This window comes from Paroedura picta, chromosome 5 (genome assembly GCF_049243985.1).
Source record: "Paroedura picta isolate Pp20150507F chromosome 5, Ppicta_v3.0, whole genome shotgun sequence".
NCBI classification, from domain to species: domain Eukaryota; kingdom Metazoa; phylum Chordata; class Lepidosauria; order Squamata; family Gekkonidae; genus Paroedura; species Paroedura picta.
In genome coordinates, this window is record NC_135373.1 from 128,621,293 (window position 1) to 128,646,201 (window position 24,909).

Sequence of the window (24,909 nt, forward strand, 5' to 3'; positions counted from 1 at the left end):
AGGAATTTACCCCCTCCAAGCTCTTCTGGGGCTTGTGCAAAGGAAGCCTTCATGGCAGAGCCGCAGGACCCTGAGCAGGGACAGGGTGCCCAGTTGGCTGATTGTCGTTCTTTTCAGCACAGAGAGCAGGAAGAGCCCAGCTGAGGTCGGCTCAGGATGTCTCCTCGGCAGGGGCCTTTGTGGGATGGCGGCATAAAGCCAAAATTAAAAAGCACAATTTAGTACTGCTCCAGTCAAATACAGTCATCTTCGGCCAGTGGGAAAATGGGCCGACTTAACGTCTGGGGTATAATCTACTTGGTATATTGAGCTTTTATGTGGGTTATTAATATCATCATCGTGTTTTTATTGCTTCTGAATGGCCTCTGGGTTGCGGAGCAGGCCAGCTGACTGATTCCTGAAGATTGAAAGTGGGGGGTCCAGGCATACCTTCCTGGAGAGGTTTTCCTTAATCACGGGGGCCACCCCTAAAAAGGCTCTTTCTCTCGTGTGTGCCCCCCCCCCCGCGCCCAGACATGCTCCTGTGGTTGGTGGGACAGTCAGAAGGCCATCTCACTGCGATACGGGCTGTTTAGTGATGCCCATTCCCTGACCCACCCTGAAGGAAGGGTCCCTGCCAGGCACCTTAGGGCAACCCTCAGAGATGTTCCCAGGTCCCAATCCTCATTCAAATTAAACGCCAACTGCTGAGGCCACCTGTAAAATGACCTTCTCATAAGGGAGTAGGTCTTAGAAAGCTTCCTACCTACAGTATATTTGGGTCAATGGTAAACCACCCCGATCCTGTGCACAGAGAGTGGGGGGATATAAATTTAATAATTAATTAATCTGTCATTGCAAAGGGCTGAGCTATGTCACCTGGGAGTTATTGAATGTCAAGGCAGGCAAAAGACGAATTCTGCCAGAGCAAGAGAGTAACAGAGCGATCCGGAGAGGGAGGAGAAAGGGATTTTTTAATTGATGCAGTTTGTGTACCTCTTTGGGCCTTTTTGACACAAAAGACACAACAGGTACCTCAAAGACTAACTCCATTTTTTTTTTTTTTTTTTTATTCAATCTTTGATTATTGACAATAGTTGTTCATGTTATAATTACATTTCTCATTTTCTCCCTCCCTCACTCCACCCCCACCCTCCACCCTACCTGCCGTTTCCTTATAACTCTTTCAACCATGTACACAGCTTCTTGATCCCGCTCAAGGCTTTATTCTTACTCTCCCTGTTCCCAGTCGACCTCAACCAATGGAAATACTTTGTCCAATTACTATTTATCCTTTCCTTTTTCTCTTCCCATAAGGCCTCCCCTCTTAAACAGATCACAATTTCAGAGCTAACATCCTCATAGAGATACTGAAACCAGCTTTCCCATGTCCACTTTGATTTATCTTTCCATCCCCTAGCAACAGCGGCTTGTATTGCAAGTACCATGGCTTTATATAATTTGAGATCCTTTTTTTCCTTTAAATCATATCCCAAAATACCTGCAAACAGCATATTTGCTTCTTTCACTATTGTAATTCCTAGAATATTTTCCATTTCCTGAATTATATTTCTCCAATATCCAGAAACTTCGGTACACTCCCACCACATATGTATATAATATCCCTTATCCTTTCCACAGTGCCAACATTTTGGGGTCAGCCCTTTTATCATATACGCCAACTGGGCCGGCGTTCTATACCATTTCCAAATTAACTTTCTAGTCATTTCCTTATATTTGTCTAATTTTATCTGTTTATTTCCCTTTATAATTTTATGTACTACTTGATCAGGCAATTGGATGTCCCTCTGCCATTTTATTTGAATCACACGTCCTATATAATCCTCATCGCTTACCATTAGCTTATATAACACCCCCACTACTCCTTTTTTTGCAGTTTCCATTCTTTGCATAGTCCCCTTCATCCGACTATCCTTAGATAATATCCCTAAGCGTGAGAGTTTACTCATAGCCTCGTATAGTCCGTGGACCCTCAACCAATTCCTTTCCCCCAACAATTCCATACATTTTTCTTTTGATATCATTACTCCCGATTGGTCTAATAAATCCTTTACTCTATTCAACCCTTTCTTTTTTAAATTTTCCCACCATATAGGGTCATCTAGTTCTTGTAGTAATTCTACTGGTATCCATTTCACGAAGTCTGCTGACCATACTCCTTCCCATCTTTTCCAGGCTCTGAGGGCAACCGCCCTCGGCCCTGTTGTTTCTTTAGTTTCTAATGTTAAATTCTTTGTAAACACCCCCCATTTTCCTTTCCCCTTATTTACTTCGTTTTCTATCCTTACCCATTTTCTTTCTCTGTTTATCTCCGCATCCAATAAATGTTTAATTTGAAATGCCTCAAAGTATCTCTCTAAATTTATTAGGCCCCATCCCAACTCCTCTTGTGGAATATAAATTAATTTTTGTTTAAACCTAGCTATTTTGCTTCCAAAAGTCCAATCCCTCAGCTGTCTATTCCATTCCTTAGCTTGTATTCTTGGTACTTCTGATGGGAGTACCTGGTATAAATAGCTAAGCTTTGGAATTAAAAACATTTTAATTGCTCTAATTTTAGTTAATATATTCATTGTTTTAGACTTCCAAGCCTTCATGTTTCTGCGTATCTTCTTCCATATTTCCTGGTAGTTATTTTTTCCTATTTTGTTTATTCTTTTAAAAATTTTTATGCCTAAGTATTTTAACATTTTACATCCCTTTGGTATATCTGTTTCTTTCTCCACTAATATCTGATCCCCCTTAGGTATGTTAAAATATATAATTTCGGATTTCCCCATATTGACTCCTAACCCTGAATATTGTTCAAAGTCCTTTAATATTATCTTAATTTCCTTGGCTGCTGTTAGTGGATCTTTAAGTACCAGAAGAATATCGTCTGCAAAAAGATTAAGTTTGACCTCTTCCTGACCCACCTTATATCCTTCTATTCTAGGGGAGTTCCTTATTCTATCTGCCAAGATTTCTATAGCCATTACAAATAATAGGGGTGACAATGGGCAACCCTGCTTTACCCCCCTTGAGATTGGAAATTCTTTTGATCTGCCTCCATTTATCCATAGTGTTGCGATTCCTTGTTTATAAAGCTCTTTTACAGCTTCCAAGAAGCTCCCTTCTATTCCACTATCCCTTAGTGTTTCCCAGAGAAAATTATGTTCGACGGTATCGAAGGCTTTGAATATATCTAGTTTCAATAGTGCCAATTTCTTTTCTTTATGTTGCTGTTTATGTGCTAGTACATTTAAAATATTCCTTATTGGGTGGAAAATTTGTCTGTTTTTAATAAATCCATACTGGTCCTCCCCTATTATTTTTGGTAATATTTTTTCTAATCTGTTAGCTAAGACCTTGGCGAATATTTTGTAATCTTGATTCATCAAACTAATAGGCCTATATGAGCCAACATCTTTGGGATCCTTAGACTGCTTTAGTATCACCACCATCTCTACCTGTTTCCATGTATTGGGGATGTTTCCGCCTGTCATTATATCGTTAAACAAATATGCCATTTCTGATATTAATATTCCACTCATTTCTTTATAATATTCGGCCGTATATCCATCTGTCCCCGGGGATTTTCCTATTTTTAATTGTCTAATTACCCCTTCTATTTCGGATGCACTTATATCCTTATTAAGGGATTCCTGATCTTCTTTAGTTATTTTTGTGTACCACTTCTCCTTGAGTTGCCCTTTTCCTGAGGACTCATATAAACTTTGGTAATATTTGACAAACGCTTCTCTTATTAGGTGCGAATCCACCAGCTCCTTCTGGCCCTGTCTTATGCTTTTTATTCTCTGTTTGTCTTTTTTCCTCTTTAAATATTTGGCTAATTTCTTTTGTGAGTTTATATTTGTTCTATGCCATTCGCTTTTAATTAGGGTTTCCCTTTTCCACACTAATACTAAATCTTGGGAGTCTAGATCATTTTTTAAGATCTGGATTTGTCTTTGCCGTTGTGTGTCAAATTTATTTTGCTGGTGTGCTTGCAGAATTTTTATCTGCCCCAATTTACTTTCAATTTCTTCATCTCTCTGACGTTTTAATAACTTTTCCGTCCAGATTAGGTGTCCCCTCATAACGGCCTTCGCTGCGTCCCACACAATATGGGGCTCCGCCGATCCTATATTTTCTTTAAAATAATATTTTAGCTGTTTCACTATATTTTCCCTGTTTTCTTTTTTACTTAGAACTATGTTTTTGTATCTCCACCTCCCTTCCGATTTTTCCTTTTGTATCGTCAAGTCCACAATAATTGGAGCATGATCCGAGATCAATATTGGCTGTACTCCTGCGTCATTAATCTTCAGTTCCTGTGAATCTGAGATCAAGACATAATCAATGCAAGTATATTTTTTATGTCTCGCGGAAAAAAAGGTTGGTCCCGATTTTTTGCCCATTGCTTCAAACACTTCGATTAGGCCCCATTTCCTGACCTTCAATGCCGAGAGATCCATATTAAAGTCCCCTGCCATGACTATTTCTCCTTCGCTATAAGCCTGTATTCTTTGCAGGATTCCCCGCATGAAACTCTTTGATCCCACATTTGGTGCATACACATTAACCAAAGTAAATATTTTTTTATCTATCTTGCACTTCAAGAAAATATATCTACCTTCCTTATCCACTTTACGCTCCAGTACCTCCAGATTCATATCCCTTTTTGCCAAGATGGCTACCCCCCTTGCCTTTGCCGTTCCCCTTGCCTCTGCCACTACTTCCCAAAGTGGAGAGGACAGAATTGGTTTAGTATCTTTTCTGGCCTTATGAGTCTCTTGAAGGTATATTAATCCTACCTTTAGTTTCCTAGCCAGAGCTATGAGTCTATATCTTTTCACGTTTGAGGTCAGACCGTTCACATTCAGAGACAAAAGTTTGACCATGACCCGAACTGTACCTTTTATAGTTGAACAAAGTAACAGCAGTAATCCCGACCCTGTGCAAAGAGTTCGTACACACAGAAAGAACCTTCCTGTTCCCTTTCCACTCTTCTAGGTTCCACTGGTCCTTTCCCTCTCCCCCATCCCTACTTATCTATTTTTATTTATTTTTACTATTGAAACCCAACACTTTCTCCCCCAAAATTAGTATTACAGCTTTGGACTAGTTTGCACTCGACGTTTTTTACCCCTCCCTCCTGAAATGGGAGAGCTGCTGCTCTCTTCTTCTATCATTCCCTCTTCTTCTTCGTCAGGGGGCTGAACCCCCAAATCAGCTAGCATTTTTGACGCTTCCTTCTCGTTTCTTGCCATGTATCTTTGTCCGTCTCTGAACACTATCAGAGTAGCCGGATATCCCCAGGAAAAGAGAATGCCTTTTTCCAAAAGTTTTTGAGTCCATGGCTGTAGCCTCTTCCTTTCCTGGAGTGTCTCTGGAGAGAAATCTTGACGTACAATCACTTTCCGGTCTTTATACTGAGGCTCCTTTTTCTTTTTAAGTTCCTTGAAAATTGATGCTGCTTGCTTCTCCCGTGCAAACCTCACTATAATTTCCCTTGGAGTCCCAGAAGCTCTCCTTTCTCTCACCCGATAGGCTCTTTCTATATCGTTCTCCTGCAGTTCCAAACCTTGGTTTTGCAGCCATTTTAACAGCTCTTTCTCCACCTCTTGCCGTGGGATATCTTCTGAGAAGCCCGTAAATCTCAAGTTTGATCTTCTTGTTCTATCACTCAGTCGCCCCATCTGGGCAGTAAGTTGATTTATCCTTCGGTCATTGTTATCTGCTTTCCTCTTTGCTTCCGCCGCCACCTTTTTTGCCTCTGCCATCTCTGCACCGACAGAATTCACTTCAGCCTGCAGGTTACTAAGGTCCCCTCTTATATTCTGTTCCATTTTAAACAGCATTTCTCCCACTTCCTTTAGGTTTTTCGGTGGATTGAATTGTGCAGGTGTGGCCATTTCCACGCTTGTTACCAGCAGCCTTGAGAGCAAGAGAAGCTAATTAGCAGGCTTTTTAGTCTTCACTTACAGATTCTGAAGTTTTCCTTGGCAGCCGTCCAGATGAGGCTTCCGAAGATAACAAATTTATTTCCCAAAAAGCTGTTTTGTTAATTTGTTGGGTTATAATCTCTTCTGTTGTCGGAGCGGGGAAAAAGGCGACCTCTTCCTTCTACCGCATGCGCAGAACCGCAAGACTAACTCCATTTGACTATATTTAGTCTTCAAGGTGCTGCCGTATCTGTATTTCCTTTTGCTCCGGCATACTAACGGGGCTGCCCCTCCGTGATCCTTTGGGTACAAACCAGGGAGCCACAAAAGGGAGCAATTGGCTCTTTCCGCACACCCTGTTATTTCCTTTTGTATGTTAAATTATACTGTTGGACAACAAGCGGAAAAAGCTTTGTAAATCTTTGCCAAGGGGTTCCCAAAGAGTTAATTACTGATAATGGGCCACAATTTGCAAGTGACTCACTTAAGATTGTGGTTCTTGCCTTAAGGCTGATCCACAGTCCAACTCAGATAAAAGACTTAAGGGCATTTTCAGCCAAATTGCCATTCTGATGCTCTTCCGCGTAGGGACATTTGCTCACCTGTCCTGGGTGGGTTTCAGTCACCAAAACAGACACTGCATACAGGTAGCTTTCGCCCAACACCTTTTTAATCATTTTATATAGTCAGCTAGAATACCCTGATTGCCTTCAGACCCCCTTCATCCTTTGAGATCACATGTGTGACCTGCATAATGCATGGGGGCAGCTGTCCCCTGAGGCAGACCCACGGCTGTCATGGAGGCCATACCTGACAAAGGCATCCTGGGCACCAAGGCTTAAAAGCTGCAAAAGAATTGGCCCAGGGATCTTCCGCCTGGCGGGCACATTTGGGAATTCTGCCTTTGTGAGTTATGTTCTGTTTAAAACCCCTTTCAAGGGGTTCTGTTCTCCAGTCATGGGAAGTGTTTTCTGAGCCTCTGGGGGAGGTGGTGGGCCATGGGGAGCCAGGCTCTTAGAGGGAAAGGGGGAAATCCTCCTGGGCTGAGGAGGAAAAGGGAAAGGAAGGGCTCAGGAGCCAGGTGGTTCAAGGCGGAACAAGCTGGTCATTTTCCTCCTCTGAGGTAAAAGTTTCAATTGAGTCTCAGCCCCTTCCTATTTACTCTGGATGCTCTTTTTTGTAGTGTTATAAGTCAGCTGTTGTGGGGCGGGGAGGGGATCATCTAGTGCTTCTGTTTTGTTGTTGACGGACTAAATCAGGAAAATATGATTTACAGTTGACTGTCCCATGCCATCCCACAGCCGGCGGGGCGACTAGGCCGAAGGAGAAATAAATAAATGAATCCCCCACCCACCCATTTATATCTCCCCAGCCTCCTCCTGGCTAAAGAAGAGGGTCTTACTGGGGGCAGCAACCAGAGAGAAACACAGGACCAGGGGGAGTGTGAGGGGCTAAGGGGGGCAACCAGTGGACGGCACTCCCCCCCCCAGTTCACCACACAGCCCCATGCCCGAGACCACCTCCATCAACTCAGGCAGGGGTCCCAGCACCCTGAGTTCAGCGGCCACCCATCCTCGAAGCTGAAGGGTCCTGGCAGGGGTTTGGGGGGCGGATCAGACGTCTCTTTTCCATGCTCACAGGCTGCATGTTCAGGCTTCCAGGGAGCGGCCGGGAGATGTCTGCCTGGTTCAGAGAGCAGGAGGAAGGGGCGTAGTAGAGTCTTTTGCACGGGGTTTGCCAGGACTCTTCCTCAGTTCGTCACCAGGGTCCTTGCTTCATGCCCCTGGCACTTCCAGGCATTGTCTTCCCTTACCGCCCTGCATATGCTTGCCCTGCTGGGCAAAAGAGACAGGGGGCTCATCCTGGCCCACCCGCAGGAATAGGGGGTGTCAGATGGTGGCTGGGCCCATGACAGCTCATAGCTCGGTCATGCACTGGCCATCCCTCCGGGAGGCTGAACTGACACAGTCTTCATGCGCCCCCATGAAGGAGGTTGATCGGTAAGGGAGGGTTCGGAAAGACAGCCGGCAGCATCCAGGGTTGGTGTGTTCACAGGAATGGCAGGGCCAGGAGACGGAGGCCAGGAGATGCACCTGTCGGGCAGAGGAGAGGGGGAGGCCCACAGCTCAGCGGGTCTGGGGAGGTGTGCAGGTGGCTGGTCCCTCTGGGAGCTCCTCCCCAGAAGCCTTTGGCTTCAGTCATGAATATATATCAGGGTTTCCCAGTGGGGTGACAGTGGGTGCTGCTGCTCCCACCCACGCCTTTCCCAGTGCTTGCCAAGTGTTTCTGGGCCTTTTGCCCTGCAAGGCTCCTGGCTCGCCGCTGGAGATCTGCTTGGCTGCACAGATTTTCCAGAAATGTTGTTTGGGCACCAGCTGCCGCCCCAGCACAAGAATCTCCATTGTGTGATGGAAGCTGAGCTGTGGCCGCCGCTTGTGTCTGGCTCCGCCTCCTCCAGCAGCCATCTTGTGTCTGTCAGAATTCCCCGTGTGCCCGCAGGCGGGCCCTGACATCGATGTTTGTCTGTCAACACCCTTTGCCCTTCTGTTCAGCAACTCTGTTGACAAAACTGTTGTGCTGCTTTGCAGGTGAAGATGAGAAATTTGCTGCCTCCATAATGGATGGGAGATTTCCCAGAAGCACCTCCATGCAAGATACTGTCAGAGAAGGGCCCGGCATTCCACCCCCACCTCAGACTGCTCCGCCCCCTCCGCCTTCCCCCTATTATTTTGACACGGGCGCGCCCCCCTCCTTCTCCCCCCCTCCCCCCCCAGGAAGAGTCTACGACACCATCCGCTCCAGCTTTAAGCCCGGCCTGGAGGCCAAGCTCCACGGGCTGCCCCAGGTCATCAGTGCCGCGGAGATGTACGACCAAGCCCGGCCCGCCCTCCCCTACCCCGAGAGGCAGAAGCGGGCGCGCTCCATGATCATCCTGCAGGACTCCTCCCACATCCCCGTGGAACCCACCGACATCCCCCGGCCCGGCCCCTCGGCCACGCCCCCCGAGAAGCTGAAGCGGAAGGGCCGGGGGGTCGACAACCCCTACGCCAACATGGGCCAGTTCAACGTCAGCCTCTTCGCCCCCACCAAGCCCCAGAGGAAGAAGAGCCCTCTGGTGAAGCAGCTGCAGGTGGAAGACGCCCAGGAGCGGGCAGCCTTGTCTGTGGCGGGGGGCTTCGCTCGGGAGCCGTCCCCCACGCGGCGCAGCCATCGCCTGAGCGGGCTGGAGTTCCAGTCCCAGGTGGACCCCGCCAGCCTCCCCTTCGCCACTGCCATCGCTGGCGTCATGAAGGACCGGGAGCGACGCCTGGACGAGAAGCGGAAATCCACTGTCTTCCTCTCCGTTGGGGCCATCGAAGCGAGCCCCCCCACGGTCGAAATGCCATCTCTGCAGCAGTCGCGGTCCATTGACGAGCGGCTGCTCGGGAGCCGGGATGTGCTCCTGCCTTCGCCCGTCTCAGCTTTAAAGCCATTGATTAGTAGTTCCTCCTCGACGTTCATCCACCCCCTCACCGGGAAGCCCCTGGACCCCAACTCTCCCCTGGCTCTTGCGCTGGCCGCAAGGGAGCGGGCCCTCTCCACCCAGGTCCCCTCCAGAGGGCCCACCCCCATCCACAGCCCAGACTCTGACCGTGCTGCGCCTCTGTTTGTGGACATCCAAACCAAAGAACAAGAGAGGGGGGAGCTGGAGGGCCTCGTTTCGCCTGCCTACTCACCCGGAGCCAAGGCACCCACCCCAGGCACGCTGACGCCCACTCAAAGCCACTGGGGGATACCAACTACTGTGAGGAAGGAGGGCGAGGCACGGGCTGAGACGCCTGTGAGGGAAGAGAAGAAAGCAGAAGAGAAGAAGCCGATGATCCTCAGCATCGTGGACATGTCCCAGCAGAAGACAGCAGGCCTCGTCATGGTGCATGCGACCAGCAATGGCCAGGACCTGGGGCTGGAGATGCAGGAGGAGAAGCCAGCCGTCCCAGAAGCCGGTCCAGAGCCTGCCGAGACACCTGCCCTCGAGGCCCAGCCCAGCCCTGTGGCGAAGGCTCCCATCAGCCCCGTCTCAGACAAGACGCTCGGACAAGGAAGTTCGGAAGAAGAAGTGGAGCCCTACACGGTCACACTGCCACCTGCTCAGCTGTCTTCGAGCGACGAGGAGACCCGGGAGGAGCTGGCCAAGATCGGCCTGGTGCCTCCCCCAGATGAGTTTGCCAACGGGGTCCTGGTCACCACCCCTGGCACACCTGTCAGCCAGCTGGCTGCTCCAGCAGTTGCCACGCCATCCATGCCAGTGGCAGCCGTAGCACCTTCTACCACTGGTGGAACACCCTCAGGGAAGCCCTCTGATGCCCCCACGGCCCCAGAGTCTGCCGCAGACTCAGGAGTGGAAGAGGTGGACACCAGAAGTTCAAGTGACCATCACCTGGAGACCACAAGCACCATCTCCACTGTCTCCAGCATGTCCACGCTGTCCTCGGAGAGTGGGGAGCCCACCGACACGTACACTTCCTTTGCGGACGGACAAACTTTTCTACTCGAGAAGCCGCCAGTGCCTCCTAAGCCGAAACTCAAGTCCCAGCTCAGCAAGGGGCCGGTGACCTTCAGGGACCCACTTCTGAAGCAGTCTTCAGACAGCGAGCTCATCTCCCAGCAACACGCGGCCATCCTGGCTTCCGCCAGCATCGGCCGGCCACGCTACCTCTTCCAGCGAAGGTCCAAGCTGTGGGGGGACCCCCTGGACAGCAGGCCAATCCATGGGGCTGAGGACGACAAACCAACTGTGATTAGCGAGCTGAGCTCTCGGCTGCAGCAGCTGAACAAGGACACGCGCTCCTTGGGGGAGGAGCCTGCAGGGGGTGTGATAGACCCCGGAAAGAAGTCCCCGGTGGTGGCAGCACGGTAAGCCCTGGCAGGCAGCGGGCCCCAGCTCCCCCCGCCCTCACCCAGCATCTAGCAAGGGAAGGGGCTCGGTGGAAGCAGGCAGGAGCCCTCCTGAACCCTGGGGGAGAGATGGCGAAGTACAAAGCGAGGGTTGGTGATGGTTGCATATCTAGCCCTGGGGCTCTCCCAGCCCACTCTCCCCACCACACGCCCCCTTCTCTGACTTTGCCCTCTCCCCACCTCCTTAGGCCGCATCCAGACCTCTCCTCTTCACATTCATTTCAGTTTTGTTCCCTCACCACCCACAAGCTGCAGCCCTTGAGTTCCATGTTTGCATTTTGGTCTTGAATTCCAGGTGCTTTTAGGGACTTCTCCCTCCCTTGGATCCACCCCAGTCCATTGGGTCAGAGGGGGGTAACTGAGGCAGGGGAGCTGAGTTTTCAGGTCGGGGAGGAGCCAGAGGAGCTTCTTGGGAGGGAAGTGGAGGAGTCACTGGGCAGGTCTCACAAGGATAGCTTTCCCTGCCCATCCAGCTCCTGCAGCCGAGGTATAAATCACAAGGGTTAGATGTGCATCATGTATCAATGTACCTCCCCCGGGGAGTCAGTGAGAGCCACATGAGAGGTGTCCCATCCTTGGAATAGGACCAGGAGGACAGGTGCATGAGCCCAGGAGCCCTCTTCTGTATAAAGGGTGCTGGATGCTCAATGCAAAGATAAGAGGTAATTCAGAAACATGGTGAATCTGAGGCAGGACTGGGATGGACAGGTTGGGGGAGGTGCTGTGTTGTACATCAAAGCGAGCACGGAATCCAATTAGTTAGGAAACACCAGAGGAATTAACTCCCCAAAGAAGCAATATGAGTGGAAATACCAGGCCCTAAAATGTGGGGGTGTACTCCCTCCCACCTGACCAAACCGTTGAGACTGATCTTGAGATGGAGGAGGAGGTTTGGGAGAGGAGTACAGCAGATAATGTGATTATACTGGGAAACCTCAACCACCCTCACATTTGCTGGTTAAACATGTAGTTGGGTCATGCTATAGAAAATGAGATTCCTAAGAATCATATCTGACTGTGCTCTAGCGCAGGTGGTCTCAAAGCCAACCAGAGGGGTGGTGATTTGGATTCAGTGCTGAGTGGGTCTCAAGGCCTGGTGAGAGATGTAGAGGTGGCTTGCAGGTGCTCATCCAATCTCCTCCTGAGAACTTCCAACGGAGGAGACTCCACCACCCTCCGAGACAACGTATTAGAGCCCTCAGTCAGAAAAAGCTTTCTGTGATTCACTTGGAACCTCCTTTCCTGTAATTTGAACCCATGGCTCTGAGTCCTTGTCTCTATAGCTGCAGTGAACAAGTTTCCCCCCTCTTCAGTAGGTCTACCTTTTGCGTGATTAAACACAGCTATCACGTCATCTGTTGCCCTCCTCTTCTCCAGGCTACACAGGCCCAGCTCAGCCTCTCTTCGTCCAGCTCCTCAAACATCCTAGTCCTTGAACAACAGTCCTTTCCTCTGGGGTGTTAGCCACCCCCACCCTACCCCATCCCCCAATTTAGTGCCACCTGCAACTCTGGGGCACGGCAGAGATGAGCCACTGATGAGCACCCTTTGGGTTCTGTCAAGCAGGCAATTGAAATCGCCTTAAGTTCAGCATTCTTGTGAATGCAAAGTTAATCCTCAAGTCCAACGCTAGCACATTGGATTTCAAAAGAAGGAACTAGACAAAAATGAGCAGAATAGTTAAAAGGAAGCTGAAGGGGAAACTCAGAAGAGTCTAACCCCCATAGGGGGGAGGATCCTTCCCTCCTACCCTTCCCCCATCCTTCCTGTGTCTGGCTCGCTCAGAAGGGTCACCCTCCACCCCTCAGTTCAAGCAGGGGTCCCCCACTCTTTCCACCCTCCAGGACTGAGCTGCTGCAAGGGGCGGAGGCACCCCCAGATCGTGAGGGGGAGGTTATACACAATTCTAACTAACTATTTGAAAAGGCAGAGGATTTTTTCCATGGCTTCCCCCCCCCCCCCATTGGTTCCTGGCCTTCCTGGTGCTTCAAGGTTGTCCCCTGATTGTCACAAACATTTTTGTGCCTTTTGTTTTCACTTTGTTTTCTGTTTGTTTTTTTCCAGTTCTTTTTCCCCCAACCTTTCCCCCCAGAGCAGAGGGCCACTGCCAGGGCTTTTTCGGCCCACCCATCGTCCTCCAGGCTGCTTTTCTGACAACCAGACAGTGACGGTGAAACCACTGCTTCTCCTCCATGAGGACAAGTCGCTTCGTTTCCTGTTTGTAAAATATGGCAGCAAAATATCAATCTATTGCTAGAGGGTCATAGCGAGAGATTCTCTGAATTCCCAACTTTTGTGTTTTAAAAAACCCCTAAAGTTCCTTATGCGGTGGAACAGGCCCAGTGTTGCTTGGCAAGTTCTGTTCTGCATTGCCCACCCCCTTTTCTGGCTGGTTGCCAAATCCAGAAGGGTCGCGCTGTCACCACCTGGTCATAATGCAGGGCTGGCTGCTGGGAGGACCAGGACTCCAGCTGCCTCTGCCACCTCTCCTCTGGCTTCACCTCTGTGTCTCCCTCAGCCCAGCACATGAGCACCATGGGCACAGTTTACTCCAAGGTACACCCCCTCCCCAGAGGAGTAGCTGCTGGCCAAGCTGCCTCCTCTGACCCTGCGTCTTCCCCTTGCACTGGACTAATGTTTCCAGCTTCAGATGTGTAAAGGATTTATTAAAAGAATAAGGTTCATAGGCATATCTTTAGGAATCAAAAGAAATTGGGTGAAATGCAATCCTTCCGTCCCTCGGCTAAAACATACCCAATTTAAATATAGAGTTGGCACCTTTGCTTAAAGAGATTACCAGTTCGTATGGCATGGTCAGCTCACCTGGCAGCCACATGGTCCAAGACGGCTGCTCACCTCTTCTCCTAAGTCAAAGGACTCTCCTAAGACTTCCATGGTCAGCAGGTGAAAGAGCCCCCCTTCCTGTGGTCAGCAACAGATATCCCTCTCTGTCCCCTCCCTCGGGAAGCTTCTTTGTTTCCTGATGGATTTGGGGGAGAAGCAGCCTTTCCCTCCCCCCAGGTATCTGCTTCCTAGCTAGGCCAGTTAGCATTTGAAAGGAATTCAAAACCTCTGTCTTTTTGAAATAGTAAGAAGGGGGGGCATTTCTCCACACCTGAATTTACAAAGATATAAGGTAGGTGTTCTCAACCAGGGTTTTGTGAAACCCTGGGGTTTCTTGATGGCCCTGGATTAATTTTTAATTTATTTTATTATTTGTTTGTTTGTTTTTGGATGCATATACCATCACTCCTAGATGGTGGGTTAGAAAACATCATAACATCCTGGATAAAACCCAGTAAATATCCCAGCAGCAGCTATAAAAACTACTTCCTTCATCCACCCCCCAGCCCCAAGATGGTGATGCCTCATGGACATATGGGGCAGTCCGCCTGGGCGGAGGGACCCCGAGATCTTCCTGGCCCCAGCCTCAACCAAAGACCTCGCAGAAGAGCTCTGTTTTACAGGCCCCGCAGCTCTCCCGGGAGCTCCTTCCACCACTTTGGGGCCAGGACCGAAAACGCCCTGGCCCTGGTTGAGGCCGGGCAAACTTCTCTAGGGCTGGGGCTAGATTTTAAATTTACTGAATGATATGACCATATAGGGTCATATTGACCTATCCCCCCCCCAAATGGCCGATTGCGGGCTGGAGGGGGTGAGAAGGGGAGGGGCCTGGGTGGGCGTGGCCACAGTTCTGCTTCCCAACCATGTCCTGCACCATCGCGCCACTTCTGGGGCTTCTCAAAGGCGGAAGAATCTCTCGGGGGTTTCTCAATGGTCAAAAAGTTGAGAAGGGCCGATACAAGGGGAAAGGCTTCTCTCCACAAGAGGAGTGAGAGGTTTTTTTTTTTTAAGTAAGCTAGGAAATTCAGAGAATCTTAAAATACAGGGAGTTTTAAAAGGACCATGTATGATAATTCAGTGAAGATTTTTGTTCAGTGGTGTCCTTTTCGATGCTGAATGCAGCTTTTTACACATCTCCACAGCCAGTCAGAACCCCTGCTGAACAAAAGCCCCCCCTGGCCCCACCCGCTTTTGAAAGGCTCTTAGTGGCACCAGGAGAGACCCCTGCCTGAGAGGCCTCCAGCTTCCCTGCTTGAAAGGGGGAGTAAAGTCACCCCTCCGAGCCCTGAGGGCGACAGGAGCCCAGGAAGGGCCCCTCAGGGCTGCCCCCATCAAGCCAGCTGAGCCCCCCACCCAAATGCTGCTGGGGGGTTGCCTCGGCAGGGCCCTGGAAGGGTGGAAGGGGCCCCTCAGGTGGGCCCCTCAAGCTTATGACTCCCCTGGAGGCAGGCCTGTAATGTCATTCTAAAACACCCACGGGTGGAGTTGCAGACGAGCAAGGAAAATGTGACAGAGATGCAGTGCCCGTGTCTGCTCGGGCAACGCCCCCTCCCAAATGACCCTGTCCAGGCCTAGGGGGGGTCCCAGACATCCCTCAACTGGCAGCTGCCCAGCTAGAAAAGATGGCCAGTTTTTGCCCAACCAAAAAGGGGGGAAATCTTTTGAGCCTGCTGCCCTCCTAGCAGGACAATGGAGAAGGATCAAAGTGATGTGTCCTTATAAAAAATTTAATTTAAAACATTTCAGTGGCAGGACAAGGAACCTGCATGAATGAGCATGCCTAAGTCAGAGCAGCTTCCTGGGCATCCCTCCAGAAGACCGGTTTGCCCTTTTCTAAGCGTTGACTTCCAGGCTGGCAAAACTGCCCGTGTCCCAGGGAGCTGGTCCTCCGAATGCACGCGTGGCTCCTGTGGAGGGCCCCGCCTTCTGGGCACGGGGGGCGCTGGGCTCTGCAACTGCAGAAAGTGCCCCCCGGCGTCCCCTGGCCCAAGGCCGAGCCTCCCGGGCGTTGCTTCTGCGCGAGGGACCAGGTTTGAGCCTGGTTCTCCTTTGGGTCTGACTCCCTGAGCCACAGCAGAGAGATATTGGAAGCCAGTGACTATATGGAAAAAGAGAGGAGATTTGTGTGTGTGTGTGTGTGTGTGTGTATAAATACATCTAGTGTATATATATATATATATATATCTGTGCCTGGTCATGTGCTGTTTGGAAAACCGACCCCTGCTTTGTGTCCTTACAGATCGGAAAGAGAGAGTGAAGAGAAATAAGCCTTGTAGGCCCTTAGCTCCTAGGGTAAACCTGCCTCTTTCTCTACCAGCTCATCAACTAATTCTGTTCCAGCCAAAAAGCATCACGTGTGTGCTGGGGGGAGCTTCCAGCCGCTTGGCTGACCCGCGCCCACGTTTCCTTGTAGGCTTTGACGCTGCCCTGGCCTCCCACCGGCCTCTCCCTGCTGAAATTGGGGGGGGGGGCTCCAGCGGAGGACAGGACAGGCGCACCGAAATGGCCCCTTCTGCGCCCCTGCCAGCCCCGTGGCCGGGAAGAAGCGGCGGGGAGGGTGCTTGGGCATCAGGGCGGGTGGGGCAAGGGAAGCGCCCTCCCTCCCCCACAGACACAGGCATGGGCGGGAGGGGAGGAGCCTCAAGCAGGGCTTCCCTGTGGGGAGCTGCACAGAGCTGGGCCTGTTCCTGGCATCCCGAAAAGTGTGCCCATCAGACAGCACCCTGCACCCCTTCTGCAGGGATGGTTCCAGCAGGGCGTTCCGGAGGAACAAGAGCCCCACCCCCCTCCACGTTCACTTGTTGGGAGGGGGGGTCTGAGATCCACCTCTGCTTGAGTCCCAGCCCCCCCCCCTTCATTCCTCACCAGGATGAGGACAGAACTCCGGGGGGGGGAGTGGGGGGCCTGTGCCACCGTGGAGTTATTCCCTGCCCATGTGGAGAAGGCACATTCGGTGTGCAGAGGGGACAGACCAAGAGGAGGAAAGGGTCAGATCTAAATGGGGGCGGGGGTGGGGGGGATATGCCTTTTGGATCATGCTCCTTCCCCGTAGCCTACAAGGACGCAGGGGCATGGTGGGCAGCTACGCACAGCATGCATCGACCCCCTCCCAAGCCCTGGCTGCTGCCTTTCACCGGTCGCTAAACTGGGACTCATCCTGGCTCTCCCCCCCCCTCCCCCGCTGCCGCCATTGCTGGGCCCAGCAAGCAATACGCCGTGGCCTGTGGCTTTTGCATGCTTGCTGTTGCGTGTTCCCTGAGCATCTGTGGGCCAGAGGTTGTGCCCCTGAGAGACGGCTTCTCGTTTGAGTCCCCAGCCAAGAGCAGCACTCCTCCGTGCCCCCCCCCGGAGCAGGAGCAGACTTTTCCTGGCCAGTTCTGAAGGGAGGCCAAGCTGCCCCCCCTCCCCCCGCGCAGTCATGAAATGTTTCTGCTGAGGTCCTGCCGAGTTGCTGCTTCCTGGCCAGCCAGTGTGACAGAGAAAGGGGCTCAGCCTGAGCGCCCCACTTGTGCCTGCCGCCGCCGGGGGTCCTTCCAGGCCCCCTTGACACACTAGTGCTGCCGGTGGCAGGGCAGGGGCTCTGGGCGGGAGTCCTGGCTCACTTCTGCAGAGGCCGACTCCCGAGAGGCCTTCCGCCCAGGGGCTCCTGCCCTCGGCCTCTTTCCTGGCGCTGCAGACAAACTCACATCTGGATCGGACTGGACGGGTCATTCCAGCTGTTGCCGGATGGGCGTGGCAATGTGAACCCGTCCGGGGGGGGGGATTAGGCCTTGCAGGCATCTGGGGCAGGGTTAGGCCTCACAGGCCTCCATCCTTTCCCGCTTCTCCCTCACTCCCTGGTGGGCACAGCCTGGCTGTGGATACCCCAGAAGGTGGCCGAGTGGATCCTGTGCCCCTGTGCCCAAAGGCAGGGGCTCCTGGGCAGGGGCTAGAGGAGCCAGGGGCTTTTCTCCTTCCGCCCATGGGTGGGGCTCACAAGCTGGGCACAGAGGAGCGTCGGCCCACCTCAGGGCCCCTAGCCAGGCCCTCGGGGGTCCCGTAGTGCTGGCATACGGCTGCCGAGGGAGGCAGTGCATCCCCTGGGAAGACCCCCGTGAGGGATGGATGTCAGTCCCCCAAGCGCCCAACAAGATTTCTGAACTGGGAGGAACAGCAATCCGTGGGTCCTTCTGCCCAGGCCTGAAGGTGGGTGGGGCACTGCAAAGACAGGCTGCGGAGGGACCGGGCAGGGGCCAGATCTGGGCTCCCCCTCCTTCCCGACGAGAGGAGCCGTGGTCTCCGTGGTGCTGCTGGACGTGGACTGCCTGTGGTCCCAGGGGGATTGCTCAGGAAGTGCCAGTCTCTGGCAGGCCCACAGGGCCACCAGGCTTCAGCCCAGGGGGAGTTGCCAGGGCTGGGAGAGCCAAGAGCAGGGGTGGCCTCGCATGGGGCCGGGCCCAGCAGAGGAGCTGGAGGGCGACCCCTTCGGCCATCGCCTCACGGGGGCAGCCCCCGCCTGGGCTCTTGCGCCTTGGTGCCCCTCATGCTTTCCCTGTGCCCACAAAGGGAATGCCGTGGCAAAGGAGGGGGCACATGCAGTTTGAAGGGGCGGACAGCCAAAGAGAGAGGGACTTTCTGGGCAGGGCCCCTTCCCAGGGCTGGGGACGCTGACTGTGGGCCCCCCGTGTCCAAGGAGGCCTGGTTCACCCAGGAACAAGGAGGGCAGGTCTGTCCACCGGCCCCAGGCCCCCCTGGGGTTCCGCACGGAGGCAGCTGCTTTTCCGCGGGGAGTAGGAGCCATCTCCCCTTGGCCCCTGTTTCCCAAGGCCAGCTCTCTCATGGGCACATTAGTGGCTCTTGGGCCTTCAGCTCTAACCTCTGGCTCTGCAGGTGTGGAAAAGCTGGCATGCCAGGGGTGCTTACCTGGGAAGGGGGGGCAGGGACTGCGTCCACCTGCAGTCCACGAGACCCTCTTCTTTCACCCTCTTTCCCCCCCCCCCTCTTGGATGACGAGGGGATGTGCCCTTGCTTTGCTGCAGGCTTTGGCTGTTGAATCCATGCGGTTATGAATGTCCCGTTTTTTCTCACAGATCAGGAATGTGCCTGCAAGGATGCTGAACTGGCCAGAGCTGAGCTGCCTCCCAGAATCCTTGGGTGCCAATGGCCTTGACCCCTTGACCGCCTGCCTTGCCAAGGGGCTAGCCCCCCCAGCCCCCCACCACCTGGCCCCTCCCCTCCCCAGAGCAGAATGGGTCCAAAGAGACAGGGGGAGGGGGGCTGTGGTGTTCAAAGCACACCTGAGCAGGTGGAGAGAACCTGGTGGGCGGACTGACCCTGCAGGGGAGGGGCCCATCCTGGGTCGGGAGTCCCTGTGCCCCCCCCAGCCTCTGGAAGTGGCCCCTGGCCAGGCCATGGCTTCTGGGAGCCCCCCAGCTCCAGCCGGGCTTGTGGAGAGCTCTGTTCCTTTTTCTCACTGTTGCCCGTGGTGCCTTGGACTGATGCTAACATTTCTCTCATTGCCTCTCTTCCTGCTCCCTCATCTGCATGTCTCCGCTGCTCTGTCTAGATCCGCCTCAGGCCTCAGGAGGGTGGGCGAGTTGTGTAAGTGAGCATCTTCCATTCTCATAGCAACCCCTGCTCCCCCCTCCCCCCCTCCCTCCGTCTTGCCTGTGTGGCTGCGGCTGCGGCTGCGGGGTGTGTCCGTGCCCCGGGCTGGGCCGGATTGGGGCTGTGGGGAGGCGGGAGGGCTGTGCTTGCTGTGCAGTGTGCCTCGGTCCCTGTCCTGCCCCTCTGTGCCCCCCAGCATGTCTGTCTCCCTGTCTCGTGGTGTTCCGTGGCCCAGAGTCCCAGGAGGAAGCTCCGTCGGCAGAAGACTCAGCCCTAAGGGGGAACCTTGCGGGGGGGGGGGTCTTGGTGGGCTGGAAGCTTCTCCTGAGGTCCAGCTTCCAGGAAAAGGCAGGCGATCCCTCCCCCCCCCCCCCTTCAGCTAGGAGAGGTTGCTCAATGGATGATGCCAAGTCAGGGCTTGGCTGAGGCCCCTCCTTCTGAGGCCCAGGAAGACGAGAGTGCTGGCCTTGGGTGTCACGGAAAGAAGCCCCCCTGTAAAGCCCAGCCCTTCTGTCCTGGCTGGGGAGCCAGCCTCAAGCCTCTGGAGAGCCCCCTTTCCTCTGAGGGGACAGGGGCCCCAGCAGGGCCGGCGTCTCTTCTCCCTGAGGTGGGCCATCTGACGGGGGCTGTGGCTGGGCCTGCTGCCACCAATCACTGTCCACAAATCTCCTCTGGCCCCTGCCTGGGCTCCGCTCCCATCCCAGGGAGGCAAGCACTCCCTCTGGGCCCTGGGCCCTCCTGTGCCTCTGCTGGGATCTGGCCAGGAGGTGGACAGCTTCTTTGAAGAAGCTTTGGAGAGCATAACACAAGCCACCTACATGTGAATGTTGGGCCATTCCAAGACCCACAGGCTGAGACTATGATGTTGCTCCAGGAGGGGGAGGGGGAGATGTGAAGGATAAGGCCAGGGATCCATCTAGTCCAGCATCCTGATCCATTCATTGGCCAGTCAGCTCTTCTCCCGGGCCAACAAGAGGGCAGAGAGGCCAAGGCCTTCCCCTGAGAAGACCCTCAGAAGAGCCCTGCTGGGTCAGACCAGGGAGGGTCCCTCCAGTCCAGCCTCCCGCCTCACCCAGGGGCCAGCCAGTTCCTCTGCAGGGCCAGCCACAGGGCAGAGAGGCCGAGGCCTTCCCCTGAGAAGAGCCTCAGAAGAGCCCTGCTGGGTCAGACCAGGGAGGGTCCCTCCAGTCCAGCCTCCCGCCTCACCCAGGGGCCAGCCAGTTCCTCTGCAGGGCCAGCCACAGGGCAGAGAGGCCGAGGCCTTCCCCTGAGAAGAGCCTCAGAAGAGCCCTGCTGGGTCAGGCCAGGGAGGGTCCCTCCAGTCCAGCCTCCCGTCTCACCCAGGGGCCAGCCAGTTCCTCTGCAGGGCCAGCCACAGGGCAGGGAGGCCGACGCCTTCCCCTGATAAGGACCTCAGAAGAGCCCTGCTGGGTCAGGCCAGGGAGGGTCCCTCCAGTCCAGCCTCCCGTCTCACCCAGGGGCCAGCCAGTTCCTCTGCAGGGCCAGCCACAGGGCAGAGAGGCCGACGCCTTCCCCTGAGAAGACCCTCAGAAGAGCCCTGCTGGGTCAGACCAGGGAGGGTCCCTCCAGTCCAGCCTCCCTGCTGGGTCAGACCAGGGAGGGTCCATCCAGTCCAGCCTCCCATCTCACCCAGGGGCCAGCCAGTTCCTCTGCAGGGCCAGCCACAGGGCAGAGGGGCCGAGGCCTTCCCCTGAGAAGACCCTCAGAAGAGCCCTGCTGGGTCAGGCCACGGAGGGTCCCTCCAGTCCAGCCTCCCATCTCACCCAGGGGCCAGCCAGTTCCTCTGCAGGGCCAGCCACAGGGCAGAGAGGCCGAGGCCTTCCCCTGAGAAGACCCTCAGAAGAGCCCTGCTGGGTCAGGCCAGGGAGGGTCTCTCCAGAGCAGCCTCCCATCTCACACAGGGGCCGGCCACAGGGCACGGGGCCCAAGGCCTTTCCCTGATGCTGGGCTCCAGGCCTGGGAGGTCCAGAGGTTCAGAGGTGTGTCCAGGAGGCCCTTGCCCAGCTCCCCCTTCCTCGCTCCTGGTTCCCCCTGCAGCCCCCTGGTTGTCGTCTGCCTGCTGGCTCCTGTCTCGTGTGGTCCTGGAACAACAGTGTTTGTGTCTCTGCTTGGGGGGAGGGAGCAAGAGCTTGGCTGGCCTTTCCGTGCCGCGGCTGTCCGTGTTCTGTCTCTTCCATCCATGCGAACATGGCCGTGGCCCTTGCCTCTCCAGCCGGTAGGGGTGGGGGGATGGAGGGACACTCTTTTTGGCCCTCCTGGGGGATCGCTAAAGTTAACCTTTGCCTCAGCACCGAGCGCAGGAGGGGGAGCAAGCAGAGGGGTCACGACAGGCAGAGCTAAGTTGGCACCACCCTGGCCATGACTCAGACGCGCCTCCTTAGCTGGTCCAAAGTGGCGCCAACCTTTTGCAGGATGGGCTCCCATCGTCTACCTCTAGCAAAGGAGGGGCTCCATTTGATGCTGGGTGGGCCAGAGAGCCTGTGACCCTGTGGGGGGAGATGTTTGCTGCAGAGCACCCCCCCCCCCCCCCCCACACACACACACACACACACACACACTCCAGAAGGGCTTCCCAGACACCCGGGCGTCCTTTCAAGCCTCTTCCATCACAGAGGCTCAGGGAGTGGATGTTGAACACGCACAACCCCCCCCCCCCCCCCGCCCCAAGCGCTTCCTCTGGCCGTCAATGCAAAGCGACAAAAAGGCCACACAGAGCCCTCTTGTGCCTCTGCAAAGCTGCCTTCCCCACCAGGGAGGTCTCCAAACAGCCCCCTTCTCCATCTGCTGGAGCCCCAAAGCCCAGAGGAGATTTGTGCCTCTCCATCTGCCTGGGCAGGATCTCAGGGCAGCTCTGGCTCAAGGCTTCCTCTTGGCATAAATCTCTTAAGTGGGGCAGATCGGCCTCTTGGAATGAAATTGTGCCCCAGGAAGCAGGTGGGGAGTCTCTGCTGGGCGAGGGGCCACCATGAGGGACTCGTGCAGCCCAGCCACGTAGGGCGGGTGGGGGGAGGCTCCCCTGTTGCCCAAAGGAGCCACCGGACAGGAGCTCCAAAGGCCTTCCAGCCCCCTCCCCCAAAATCCCTGCCAGTCCAGGAGCGCCTTCTTCCCTGCCCAGATTCTTGACAGGCAGAATCTTCGGGATGTGGAGGGCCTGGTCAGCCTCCTGATCCTCCTCACGAGCGCCCTCGTGGCTGTGTGGCTACTGGTCCCCCCCGGCCATCTTGTTCTGGGGAAGCCGAGTGGCCAAGGGGCCCAGCTCCAAGCTCCCGCAGCACTCTCTCCAGGGACTCCCCACAAGCGCTGGCAGGAGGCATCAGGTCAAGCCAGGCCCAGGGCACTGCGGGCAGCTCCCACACCACAAGGCCACTGCCCTGCACACCGCCCAGGGCAAAGTCCCTGGGTCGGGGGGGGGAAAGGGCGGAGGCTTCCCGCTCCCCTCCAGGATCACAGAGGCAGGCGGCCCGATGGACAGCAGCACATTTCCCCCCAGTGCAAGTCAAAGCGTGGGGGGGGTTGATTTTCAGCCGAAAACAATCCCAAGGGGACAGAGTTGCCCAGGCCACCCCTCAAGCTTTTAATCGGGCCCCCTTCCCCAATGCAGCATTCTGTTTTCCAAAGCCACCGGCGTGCTAATGGCCTGGGTGCAAGCAGTGCGTGAAAGAGGGCCAGGTTCCTTCTCACCCCTGCCGTGAGCCCCAGGGGCAGCTAGGCTCCTGGGGCACCTTCTGGGGCCCTTCCTGCCAGCCCCAACTTCCCTGGGCTGTCCTGGATGAGCTCGGCTCCTCTCCTGGGCAGAGAGCGACGGAGGGATGGGCCAGAGGCTTTCCAAGCGGGTGAAGAAGAGTCCCGACAAGTCTTGGCTTGTGAACTGCCTGGGAGGCAGGCAGGAGGCCGAGGGGGGTGGGGAGCAGTGCAGTTTGAGAAACAGTCTGGGGCCCAGTGCAGGCGTCCCCTCCCTCCGGAACGGGGCCCTGGGCAGCCACCACCTGCTTGGCCAGTCTGCAAAGCATCCTCCGGAATGCCCCCCCCCTCCCCAGCCAAGCTCTGGGCCTCCCTCTCCGTTTCTTGCCTCCAGAGCTCTGGGTATTTCCTCTGGCTGGAGCCGGGGCCCTTCCTTCCTTCCAGACTGGGAACAGGAGGCCGGCATGAGAGGGAACTGGAGGTTTGTTGTCCTTGTGCAGACCTCCAGGCACCAGCTCAGGTGGTTCTCCCTGTCCCAGATCAAGGGTCTCCCGGGTCAGAAGAAGCCTCCACGTCAGTGGGAAGGACCTTCTTTGTTGATTCCTCGTGTGTTGTGTTCTAGCCGGCTGCAAGGGCCAATTGGGGTTTGTTTGCCATGGCCTTCCTCCACGTCATGCCCCTCGTGTTCCTTGGAGGTCTCCCATCCAAATACTGGCTTCCAAGGTCTGGCAGGATCGTGCTTGTCTGGTTTCCTTGTGATGCCTCAGAAGCACTCCCTCAGGGAGGGACCCCAGGGCCACCACAGCCCACCATCGCAGGGCCCCTAAGAGAAGACACAAGCGGGTCTTGCTTCTTGCAGCGGGCAGAGGAGACTGGCCGAGGGGGCATGGGGAAGGAGGAGGCCCCAGAGCTCTGAGCTAGAGCCGAAGACTGGCTGAGCATTGAGCAGTGGGAGCCAGCCATAGACTCCTAGAATTGGAAGGGACCTCCTGGGTCATCTAGTCCAACCCCCTGCACGATGCAGGACACTCCCAACCCTATCGCTCATCCACTGTCACCTGCCACCCCCTTGAGCATCCACAGAATCAGCCTCTCCATTAGATGGCTATCCAGAATCTGCTTAAAAATCTCCAAATATGGAGAACCCACCAGCTCCCGAGGAACAGTCTTTGGACGGGGCCATGCAGGCCATCTAGTCCCACCCCCTGCTCAATGCAGGATCAGCCTCCAGCATCCAGGATAGAGATCTGTCCAGCCACTGCTTGAAGACCGCCAGTGAGGGGGAGCTCCCCACCTTCTTAGGCAGCCCCTTCCCCTGCTGAACTAGACTCCTAGAATCCTAGAGTGGGAAGGGGCCATAGAGGCCATCTAGTCCCACCCCCTGCTCAATGCAGGATCAGCCTCCAGCATCCAGGATAGAGATCTGTCCAGCCACTGCTTGAAGACCGCCAGTGAGGGGGAGCTCCCCACCTCCTTAGGCAGCCCCTTCCCCTGCTGAACTAGACTCCTAGAATCCTAGAGTGGGAAGGTGCCATGCAGGCCATCTAGTCCCACCCCCTGCTCAGTGCAGGATCAGCCTCAAGCATCCAGAAGGATCTGTCCAGCCGCTGCTTGAATACCGCCAGTGAGAGGGAGCTCCCCACCTCCTTAGGCAGCCCCTTCCACTGCTGAACTAGACTCCTAGAATCCTGGAAGGGGCCACACAGGCCATCTAGTCCCAGCCCCTGCTCAGTGCAGGATCAGCCTGAAGCATCCAGGAGAAGGATCTGTCCAGCCGCTGCTTGGAGATGGCCAGTGAGGGGGAGCTCCCCACCTCCTCAGGCAGCCTCTTCCACTGCTGAACTAGACTCCTAGAATCCTAGAGTGGGAAGGGTCCATGCAGGCCATCTAGTCCCAGCCCCTGCTCAGTGCAGGA

General features: G+C 54.7%; 1 protein-coding gene across 9 annotated transcripts in view; it reads left to right on the forward strand.

The window, feature by feature from the left end:
* The window catches only part of SHANK3 (SH3 and multiple ankyrin repeat domains 3), a 223,397-nt gene that overhangs the window by 195,723 nt on the left and 2,765 nt on the right, over positions 1–24,909 (forward strand). For 6 of the 9 annotated variants that reach the window (XM_077340559.1, XM_077340560.1, XM_077340562.1 and 3 more), the window contains one exon: positions 8,516–10,820. In XM_077340559.1, the coding sequence (XP_077196674.1) occupies positions 8,516–10,820 (2,305 nt within the window). Of the gene's footprint in view, positions 1–8,515; positions 10,821–15,945; positions 15,999–19,251; positions 19,287–24,909 lie in introns of all 9 variants that reach the window. The other 3 variants (XR_013231452.1, XM_077340564.1, XM_077340565.1) reach the window with 3 other exon arrangements.